The sequence below is a fragment of the Calliphora vicina genome, chromosome X, assembly GCF_958450345.1.
Source record: "Calliphora vicina chromosome X, idCalVici1.1, whole genome shotgun sequence".
Classification (NCBI taxonomy): domain Eukaryota; kingdom Metazoa; phylum Arthropoda; class Insecta; order Diptera; family Calliphoridae; genus Calliphora; species Calliphora vicina.
Window position 1 is genome coordinate 983999 of NC_088785.1, and position 12344 is coordinate 996342.

The window sequence follows — 12344 nt, forward strand, 5'->3', positions numbered from 1 at the left end:
AAAATCAAGTAAATTTGTGTTTTAAATTAAACTAAAGTCAAACAAAAATTCAATAATAAAATAAAGTTTTTAAAGTGATAACATGAATAAAATGTATGCTCAAAAATTCCGTAAGTAATGGCTAAGTAACGAAAAATTTGAGGATTGGATAAAAGAGTCCGAAGATTCTGGTAAAGTCTTCTGCAAATATTGCAAATGCGATATTTTGGCGAAGTTTAGTTGTTTGGAGAAACACGCAGAAACAAAAAAACATGAAAGTGCCATTGGGTATATCACAAAAAATAAACCCATTCCATTCAAACCCGTAAGCTTTAAACAGCAGGAAGCTACATTATGTACGTACATTGCTGTTCATAGCTCAATTAAGCCAGTAGACCACTTAGGTGAACTTTGTAAAGCAAAGTTTGACTGCGCATCAATAAAGTTACATCGTACAAAATGCAGCAAAATAATAAAAAATGTCCTCGGCCACATTTTAATGAAGAACTTAAAGACTTAACGATTTTTAAACTATATATTTCCATTTTCTTTTCAAGGTTTGGCAATAATTTACTTCAGCCAAAGAAAAAATATAATTGTATCTACATTTTTAAATATCGAAGAAATTCCTAACGGAACTGCCGAAAGCATTGTTATTTCTTTAAAAGATACCCTACAAAAATTTAAATTAAATATCAATAAATTGGTCGGAATTGGTACTGACAATGCGAATGTAATGATTGGTAAAAATAAAAGCGTCCATGTAGCACTAAAAAAAGATGTTGCTGATTTGGTTCTTGTGAAATGCGTATGCCACTCATTGCAGCTTTACTGCAAGCTGCAGCCAGTCTTTGAAAGACTTTTTACCCACAAATTTGGAATTTATTGTTTATGAAACATTCAACTGGTTTTCAAAGAGCTCTAATCGTCAACAATCCTATAAAACTTTATACGAAAATTTTAATGGAAAAGTATGTTTTTTATTATTTACATACTTTAGCTTAAAAATTTTTAAACCTATTTTTATTTTAAGGAGCCCTTAAAAATTACTAGAATTTCAGACACAAGATGGCTATCTGTAGAAATTGCGGTTGTAAGAATATTGTTGTAAGAATATTGATGAACTAAAGATACATTTTGAAATGGCAAACATCAATGAAAAATGCCACAAAGCTAAAATCTTATACGAAATGTACAGGGACGAAACAATTCATCTATATTTACTTTTTTTGAAAAAAATTCTACATGAAATACAAACTGTTAACAAAGTCTTTCAAAGTAATGAAAATGACCCAACGCACCTTTTAAAAGAAATAACTCTATTAATTATCTTAAAAAAAAAGATATTGGATAACGAAAATATAGATGTATTATACGACGATTTCGAAGATCAAATTTTGTACACCTGTAGTCTTGGTCATGAATTCGAGATGCATGTGGAAAAATTAAAAAACTCAGGCAAAATTCGAAAAAATAAAGTACAAGAAATTAGAAATAATTGCATCAACTTCGTTGTTGGATTAATAACCCAATTAAAACAAAGGTAAGCTAAATACATATAAATATGCATAAAAAATACATAAACTAACCCCTTCTTTATTTAAGATTACCAGACAATATAAAGGTTTTACAATATAGATTTTTTCGGTCCAAAACGTTTTAAGTTCCAAAAAGGCGAAATTTTACCAATTTTAAAATTATTTTGTATTAGCGAAGAACAAATTGGAAAAATAATTGACCAATATTCCAACATTCAATATATAAAATGTATTAATAAAAACAACACTGTATCTTTCTGGGCAGAGGTAAAAGCATATAGAGATGCCGGAGGGAACAAGAGATTCGAGGAAATTGCCAATTTTGTTTTAAAACTTCTCAGTCTTCCGTGGTCTAATGCGGACGTTGAACGTGTGTTCAGTCAAATGAATATCGTAAAGGCAAATATAAGAAACCGATTACATCTACAGACAGTAAATTCTGTTTTAGCAATTAGTTAAGACTTTGTTGTTAAATTTTGATTTCTTAATTTTATGATATAATTTAATAACATTTTAGATACGGATTAATTTAACTGAATAAAAACTCAAAAACAAATTTGCATTGCTTAATACTTCAAAATTAATTTAAGATAATTAATTTTAATTGTATACTTTGATATATGTAAGTACATACATACATATACATTTTTAATTTTTGAAAATTATAATTTTCAATATATTGACTTTAAAATTTACTGATACATTTAAATAAATTATAAATATTTATCACATTTTTGTATTTGATTTACAATTTCATTTTTACCTTTTTCGGTTTTTAAAAAATTGAAAAACTCAGTACAACTGTGTTTAAAGTTTGTTTTTATTATTAACTCGCTTTCCAAAGTTTTTATTAAAAGATTATTTCGTTCCTTCCTCCAAAAATTAAACACTAAACTAAAAAATCGTTCACAGGCTGCAATATAATGAGGAATTGAAAAGACGAAGCAACAAATCTTTTCAAAATTAGGAAATGATTCACTATTTAAGAATTCTTTAAATTTTTCTTCTGCAGATTTTTCTTTTTCAAAGTTTTCAGAAAATGTTTTTAATGATATAAATTCGTCAAAAAGTTGATCTAAATCAATATTTTTGATTGAAAATAATGTAATTATTTCCACAAATTCATGAAAAGAAATGTTTGAATTAAGATGAAAAATTTAAAGTTTTTCAAAACTTATTATTTTCTAAATTGAAACGACCTTTTATATAAGTACTTATATTCGATAAAAATTCTGCTGCGCGTTTTTTAAAAAGACAAATCTCTTGCTGATTATAGCAAATGCTACATATACGTTTGGTTAAAAACCCAATAGAATTTTTCATCCTGCTGTTGTTCAAATTTGTCGTTTAACTGACATATTTACCTCTACTAAAAAGAAGCACATTTGCGTACTTCTTTATGGGTTATGCAGTTAAAAGTACAAAAACTAAAAAAAAGTACACGTACTGCTTAAAACAGTACGTCTGGCAAGCCTAAGTATATCGATGAAATCACTAAGTTTCGATGAAAATCTTCAAGACAGAGTGTAGTAGCTTGAAGTTAATCTTTGCAAAAATCACACATTAAATAGTGTTTGATTCGAGCTTTTATTAAAATTGCCGAGCCTCCGCATGCTCTACCTCTGGGATCTTTGGTATCATATATTACATATCCATTTATTCGAAATTAACTTCTGGACGTCAAATGAGTATCAGAAACCAGCATTACAGCAATTTGTTGGTTTCTTAAAAAAATATTCGAGTTTGTTTTTGTGTTGGCGTATGCCGTTTGCATTCCAAAAACATATTCTTAGGCAGTTCATGGTCTGTTAAGCACAGCCTGCAATAACATTGATTGCATCTTAAGCATTTCTTGCATCATGTTACTCATTGAGTTTGTAAAGTTATTTACCGATTGCACAAGAGTTTCTATTGTAGATTCTAGTCGGGTATAATTGAAAATTGGCGTTTGCTCTCTTATCTCTGGGTTCACATTTTCGTTTTGGAGTTGACGGTCTTGCGTCTGAGTTTGGTTGTTTCTAAGCAGCGTTGCCGCTTTGGTCCAATTGGACCAAAATTGGTAGTTTCAAGTTAACAAATTGACTTTTGGTAGTTTGGTTGGTTTGTTCCGATATTTGTCGTATTTTGGTAGGCTACGATATTTCTGAATACATAAGTATTTTTAAGAACAAAATAATTAAAATAATAACGAAAAAACTACTTATGTTAAGCCAAAATAATAAAACTACATATTTGCAAAATATGAGATAGCATTTTCTTTAACATTTAGTTTAGTCAGGTAAATGTGTATTTATTTAGTAGTGTTGAGTTCAAAAAATGCCAAAGGGCTCTCAAAACTTTTATTTTCTAATAATATGTGTTATTATTCAATATTTCAGTTTCATCTGACACTTTAAATGTCCAATTATGGAAATTAGGACGCGTAATTTATTTCTATATGAAACTTATTTGTGTTGAATTTTTTCGGGATACTAACACTTTTAGGAGTTTTATGCTCGTTTAAGTAATTTTCGGAAGCGGGCCTTATATGGGAGCTATGGTCAATTATGAATTGAATTTTTAGGTGTAATTTATTTGTAAAAATGTTATTTAATATCTATATAAATCAAGCATTTATGACGGATAATGTCTTATTTCTGGAGGACATTTATATGGGGGCTATGTGAAATACATCGTTAAATCGACTCAAAATTTAAATCGACTCAAAAATTAAATCTCGAAAACTGAACGATTTTAACATATTTATGATTGTAGTGTTATTAAATAACTTTCATCCTCTGCACAGAGAAACAGATTCGTAGTAGCAACCGAATTTGTTGCCAATCAAATGATTCGGTTACACACATAGAATTTTTCGCTTCTTTCAACAGAAAGTCAGTTAATAAAGAAGAAATTCGGTTGAAATAACCAAATTTTTGTTACTCCTTCTAAAATTTTTTACCCACAACTGTAAAATTCGGTTAATAAGGTAGAATCATTCGATTGGCAACAAATTCGGTTGCCATCACGAATTCGGTTTCACTGTGTGGGTAATTTTATAGCAGCAATAATATAATTTTAAGTTAACTATTAATTTTGAAACGAATCCATATAGCATTTCTCAAATATTATAAATTTGGTAGGTTTTGGTAGTTTTTAATTAGAAATTTGGTAGGAAAAATATTTTATGAGTGGCAACGCTGTTTCTAAGTACATTTGCATATGTTACTTTGTTGTCATATGTATGTTGCAACGGGGGGTAGTTAAAATTGTTGCTATTTAATGGCTGAGCGGGGAAAATCTTTGGTTTCTGGCTTTGTGATCGCTTGTGACATTTATATAAATATAAAAAGTCTTCGAAAATAGTTGGAGTATATGTTTTAAAATTTTTTTTTTGGATTTTAAAGTTTTTAATACACTAAATCTCATAAAAATACACTTTTAAAAAAACCGGCTATTCGAGGAGAAAAATCCGGTTTTTTCGATATTCGAAATGTGAGCTTTTCAAAAAAACTGAAACCGACTTAACCAAAAAACCGGTTATTAAAAACCGGGCCTATCACCCTAATATATACCCTTCTCACGAAGTTGAAGGGTATAATAACGTTAATGTTAACAATTCAAGTATTGATAATGTTAAAACACATTCGAAAAATGTTCATCAGAAATATTCTGATCAGATTCCCTTCCGAACAATCTACCAAAAAAATTTCTGTTTCGAAAACAATTCCAAAATCATTTAGCCTTTTTTTCTAAATAACAAATATTTTTAATTGTAACTTCATTCTGAATGACGGAGATATCGGACCCCTCATATACAGTGATCGAATGACTCCCTTTATCATTAGTCATTTTTCGAATTTCAGAAGAGTACAAGTTTAGTAATTCATTATTACTTATTTGGAATTATGAAAAATGTTAAGCAATTTAATAAATTTGCATATATATGGACATTTATTCGTTTTATTCGATTATTCTACATAAAAATGTTTGAATTATTCGTTATTCGAAAATTGCCATTTTTAAATTGTTCGAATAATTATTCCCAAGAAATTATTCGATTAATCGAACGATCATTATTTGAATGAATACCCTAGTACTCACCTGATTAATTTTTAATATTTAAATGTCCATATTAAAATGATTAAAATTTTAACTTGAAAAGCATATAAAATGTAAATTTTTCATTTCTTTATTATTAAATTTGGCTATAAAAGTTATTTTCCTCTTGTCAAAATGTATGTTTCATATTATTCTAAAAAATGTATTTAATTTAAATAGTTGTATTGGACGCCACTTATGTGGGGCATGTCATCACCATCCCCATTCCCATGTAGTCCTCTTGCTGAAACCGCTGGTACATAAGCAGTACCCTCCATACATTTCGCACAGTTTCGTCTAAGCGCAGGTCGTTGTTTTGAAGCATGACAGTGCATTGCAAATCGTAATTGTTCTGCCATTTCTGAACACAAAGATTGACTTTCAGTTTGAACATTTTTCTTTGAATTATAACAGAATTCTAATATAGCGACGACAACGGCTAATGCTAAACCACAAAGGAGTACAACAAATACGCCACCTAAAAAAAATATTAAAATAAAAAGAAATATAATCCTACTATATAATCAAAAACATATAGCCCAATTATGAATAAAAAATTCCCCGGGAGTTTTTTCCCATTGAATTTGAATGGGAAATGAGAAAAGGGAAAAATCTCCCGGGGGAATTTTTATTCATAATTGGGCTGATAAGCATCCATTAGCAACATAAAAACAAGTAACAAAGTATGGTCGGTCAAGTCCGGCCATATAATACCCTACACTAAGTAAAAGAGCAAAAGCATTTTTCTTTTAAAATTTCAATAATTTATATTTTTGAGTGATTTTCGGAAGCGGGTCTATATGGGAGCTATGACTAATTATGGACCGATCGTAACAAAATTTGGTGACATGAATTTCGTATATATAAAACTTATTTGGAGCGGAATTTGTGGAGATACATATATAAATTAAACATTTATGACCGATAAAGTCCAATTTCGGAAGGACATTTGTATGGGGGCTAGGTGAAATAATGGACCGATTTCACCCAGTTTCAATAGGCTTGGTCCGTGAAAAGAATATGTACAAAATTTGATCGAAATATCTTCAAAATTGCGACCTGTACTCTGCGCAAAAGGTTTACATGGACAGCCAGCCAGACATCGTTTAATCGACTCAGGAAGTGATTATAAGTCGATCGGTATACTTTAAGGTGGGTGTTAGACTAATATTTTTGGACGTTACAACCATCTGCACAAACGCCTCCCCACTATAGTGGTGTAGGGTATAAAAATAAACGAAACGCACTCAAATACATACAAAGCATGCGTGCGTGTTTTTGATTTGTAATTCTTAAGTGCCCTGGAGATAGGGTTGCTAGACGGCCTGGAATGGCCTGGATTGTCCAGTTTTTTGTGTCTTGTCCAGTTTCCAACCAAAACACAATTTGTCCAGTTAAAAAATAATTTCTTTAATTTTGCAAAATATTTTTTTTATTCAATTTATTTATTTTTCAATTAATCCATTACAATAGATTGCCCAGCGCCAAAAGGCATTGTAGAGGCGAGTTGGCAAAATATATTAATTACTAAAATTTACAATTAAAAATATTTCTTATAAAAAAATAAAAAATATTACAAATTGAGATCATTTATATCAAAAGTTCATTTATATGTTGTAAAATGTGTTCTATTAATAATTTTTTAAAAACTGAAATTCTATTTTCATCTTTTAAATTTTGCGGCAAGTTATTGTACTCACGACTACCCATAAATTACACGCTGTTTAGTTTTTTCCAACCTGCACCAGGCTATTCGTAACTGTCCATTACTTCTTGTATTTATTTCATGGTCATTTCTCGAGAATTTAATAGTATTGTTACGAAATTGTACTTGAATTCAAATATAACGATTTTAACGGCTGATTTAAAAGTAGCATAATGCTTTCAAGTAATAGGGGGGTCAGACGGCATGTATTGCTTGTGTATTGGGACATGTATTCGATACATATGGAATTCCATGTGTATGTCATAATTCACATTATACATACGATTCATAATTTCCACGTTCAAACGTACATATGTAATTGCATGTGACATAACCTCTATAAGTTTATATGTTTATTGTTTTTAACAATATATTTATTTAAAACATTTTTAAATCACAATAAATATATTTAATGCAATGAAACTTATTTTATTATGATTTTTCTTTACTCGCTTTTGTTTTGTTTTTTTATTTTGCACTCACACAGTGTTGTATTTGAAAATACAACACTGTTATACACACGAAAATAGAACATGCTCTAATTGCCAAAAATGTCACGAGTAATACACATGTATTTTACATACACAAAGTTTCATGTGGATCACACGGTATGTATATGTTTACATATGGAAAAATGTCCCAATACATGGCACAAAACACAAGCAATACATGCCATCTGACCCCCCTTTAACAGTGCTGTAAAACTGTAACATATCTGTGGGCATTGTTAAATAAAAGCTTTCAGTTGATTTGATTGTAAGTTGGCAACGATGTATTCGAGTTCGAATAATCAGTTAAAGAACATTGTAGAAAGTACACCACAGATGGCGTATGATCTAGAATATTCGAACCTTGACAGTTAAAGAGCTTTCTAGATGGTAATGCAGTGTTATAAATAGTGGCAGAGGTTGCAGTCGTTAGTGAGTTTATCAGAGACGCTTTTCGAATAAACATCATCTAAGTGCCTTAAAGTGTGTTGTGTATTTCAAGTAAATTCGTGTACATTATAAATTGTGTCTGTAATTCTGAGAATTTATAAGCGTGTATAAAAAATATCGAGTGGCTATTTAATTCTGTTGTTGTTGTACATTTTAAAGAAATAAAGAGTTGTTACAATTTTTAAACTACTAAACGGCTTTTATTTGCAATCAAAAGTATCCGGTTTATTTAAAGGAAATAAACTAGCGTTTTGAAAAGGTTAAAACGTAACAGTATTATATCCGATATTATGTAAGCATTTGAAAACATACAATAAAAGCTGCATTTTATAAAGCCCATGTACAGGTAAGATAGTTTGGCATTTATCAACATATAATGAAATTGTTGGATATGATATTGGAAGATTATACACCACTTTGAGAGCTTTATTTTGCATTCGTTGAAGCGATTTCAAGTCATTACTTTTCTTATAGCCATATAAAATGGCTAAATAATTGAAATGGCTTTGAATTAAAGCATTGTAAATCATAAGTTTGGTTTCTTTATTAAACTTGTTTTTAAATTTATTTAAAATTCCGACAGCTTGAGCAGTTTTTATTTTGAGATGATGTAAATGTTGGTCCCAAAAAAGTTGGTCTGTATACTTATACCCAGGTATTTTACAGAGCTAACTTCAACAATTTCTCTACCATCAATAAGTATTGAAAATTGATTATTATACAAACTTGGCTTGAATCTTATCAATTTGGTTTTATTGGAATTTAAAACGAGTTTATTTGATTGAGCAAACATAGATATTAAGGCTGCATCACGTTCCATGTACGTCTTTACCACTGTGTTTGCATGGGTAAAATAAACAAATGTCGTCAGCATACATGTATATTTTTCCAGTTAGATCAAGGTTATGTAAATCATTAATAAAAATTGTAAATAACAGTGGCCCTAGCACACTGCCCTGAGGAACTCCATGCAAAACAGGACGTAAAGAGCTTTTACAATCACCAATTTGAACAAATTGTTCAAGTTTGGCTAGATAACTTTTTAGTAAAAGCAGATCCTCTCCATAAATGCCATAAAATCAAATGCTTTGCTAAAATCATAAAAAATTCCAGCTACACCACTCTGCCCTTCATCCAAGCTTTTACAAATGAAATTTATAACATTTAAAACCGCTTCCTCAGTTCCACATCCTTTCCGGAAACTATATTGAAAATCGCTGAGTAAGTTGTTGCCATACAAATACGATGAAATTTGGTTATATAAGATTCTTTCGAAAATATTATCAATTATAGATAATACAGCTATAGGCCTATACATATCCGTTGATGACGCATTCTTTTCTTTGGGAATTGGAACTACTTTATGGATTTTCAATATATTCGGATAAATACTTTTATTTATCATATTATTAAAAATGTTTACCAAATAGGGCGTTAATTCATTTACACACTTTAATAAAACCTTTGGTGATATATTGTCATGACCACAACTTTTGTTCGGAGTCAACTTTAATATAATACTTCTCATTTCCTTATGTGTTGTGTAATCAAAATTAAATCTTGTTTGGCACCGATCCAATGTTCTTAACGAATTAAAAGAATCTGTTGGCGAATATGGAATTTGTGATCTTAAAATCGATATTGATTGAACGAAAAAGTTGTTCAAAACTTCAGCTTTTTGCAAATCATCAGAAATTTGGTTGTCGTTGGCATCTTTTATGAGAATACATTGTTTTTAGGTTCTACCCAATGTTTCATTTATGAATTTCCAACTCTTTCTTGGATCTTGTTTCAAATCTTCTAAATTATTTTTGTAAAAATTGTTTATAGACTCTTTACATGCTTTTTTGATTACACAACTAATCCGCTTTAATAGTATCTTAATGTCTGCATTATCTGATTTTATTTTTCTCAGCCTTAACAATTTCTTTTTATACATAATTAATTTTTTCAAATTTCCATTGATCCAAGGCGTTATTTCATGTTTATAAGTCCTTTTTATTATTTTTTCAGTTGTAGAACTTCTAACAACATTATCTAAGCAGGAAATTAAAGTAGTTGTATCAGTGGATGGGTCACCCGTTTCATGCAGCAGTGGTAATTCAGCTTGGATATAGGTTTTGACACGTTCAAAATCACAATAAAGACGAGTTTCTTCCATGAAAAGTTGGTTTTGTGTTTCTATTCCAATCCGACAAAATATAATATTATGATCAGATAATTTGCATTCAACTGATTCTACATACGTATCACTATAAATGTTGCTATAAACGTGGTCAATCGATTTTCCACTTAAAGGACGTGTTATCATATTATGACAATTGATAAAATCGTAATTTGTAAGCAAATTAACGAGTTCTTCTGATCGCTGAACATCCAAACATCAATGTTGCAATCGCCAACAAACACACATGGACTACGGCCATAGCAACGAAGCATATTTTCCAAAAATAACAAAAATCGATTGTTTTCACATTTAGGAGATTTGTAAAGACTTAAAAATTTAAGAGCCTTACCGATGAACTTTACATTTTCTAACGATAAAACAATGGTATCCACAAAATGTTGACTTTCACACATTTCAATTTTATATTTGTAACTATTGTGGATAAAAACAGAGGTTCCTCCATAGCCATCAGGTCTGCAACAATGTATGACAAATCCTTTTCCAACCATGTTTCTTGAACTGCAACAATACTGGGTAGTCGAGGTAATTTTACAATTAAGCTTTTAAATTTATTAAATTTCTCAATTGAGGAAATACTTCGAATATTAATAGACGCAACATAAAGAAATGAACATGAAATACTGTTGAAATAGTTTTCAAAAGTTTTTAAATTATAAAAATATTGGTTTTTAATCATAATAAAAAAATAATAATTAGTATAAAATTGTAATAATTGATAAATACTTCATTATGGGGATACATAGACATCATCATCAACATCAACTAAAGCAGATTGCGATTTTCGGCCTCTCGGGTTATTTGTTGTAGCTTCTAGTAAAAAATTATCAACATCTTCTTCACTTCTAATAATTTTTGGCTTAGACAATTCACTTCACTTGCAAAAAATTCTTCCACCAGTAGCATAAACAGCTCGATATCCAACATTCTTCAGGGTTTTAGCATAGTTTAACAAACTCAACGACTCTCTACTCAGAAAATCGCTCACATAAACTGACGATTCTTTCTCCTTCAAATGGGGTTTAACTGACATCAACTTATCCTTTGCTAAATCAAACACGCATCTGAAATAATGACAATGCCGCGTGACTGCGCCTAGTCCTTGAGACAAAAAAACCGGTTTGTCGAATAACTAGAAAACCGTCCTTTTGTAAAAACCGGTTTAAAAAAACCGGAAAATTGGAAAAAACCGGGTTTTCGAATAATTCCAAAACCGGTTTGACCACTCTATTTGTGATTGATAAGTTTATTTGATCGTCTCCAGTGAACTTTAGTCATTGCATCTCATTCCACATTGTAGAATGTTGTTGTTGGGTGTTTGTGCTGTTTACGTATGATAGAGTTGCTCATATGCAGTGTTGCCACAACCTCAAAATATTTGTAACCAAGTTTGATTAAAAAAATAACCAAAATGTTAAAAAAGTAACCAATTTGTTGCAAACGTCATGTTTTTAACTTCTTTTAAAAAAAAAATATGAACAGAAGTATGAAATTTATTTTTTTTAATACATTTTACACAGTTTAAATTTGATGTCAAGATTTCAACATTTTGAATATTAAGAAAATAAATTCTAAATAGCAAAATATTAATTAAAAATTAATTTTTAATTATTTTTCTTTTAAATATTTAAAAAAAATATTCCAGTTTCATGCCTTTTTTGATATTTTTTTTTACACAATTACTTTTACTGAATGCAAATCCTTATTTTTTTTTAAATATACTTCATACGACATTGGTAGTTTTTATTAGAGTATTTTTAATAAAATCTAGTCCAATAGCAAAGGTTGAACCTAGAGCTAAATATTAAAAATAAACATTCTTGTTTAGAATTTTCGGAATACAACATTTTATTTATCCTCAATAAAGCTAAAAGAAACATCCACCAGAATTATTATCCTCAAAAGAATCATATGGTTAT

General features: G+C 29.7%; 1 protein-coding gene across 1 annotated transcript in view; it reads right to left on the reverse strand.

Annotated features, from left to right (window-relative positions):
* Nucleotides 1-5764: 5764 nt before the first annotated feature.
* LOC135962777 (glutamate receptor ionotropic, kainate 2-like) overlaps nt 5765-12344 on the reverse strand; it is a 290464-nt gene continuing 283884 nt past the window's right edge. Inside the window, exon 11 of the mRNA XM_065514670.1 lies at nt 5765-6075. Coding sequence (XP_065370742.1) covers nt 5765-6075 — 311 coding nt within the window. The remainder of the gene's footprint in view (nt 6076-12344) is intronic.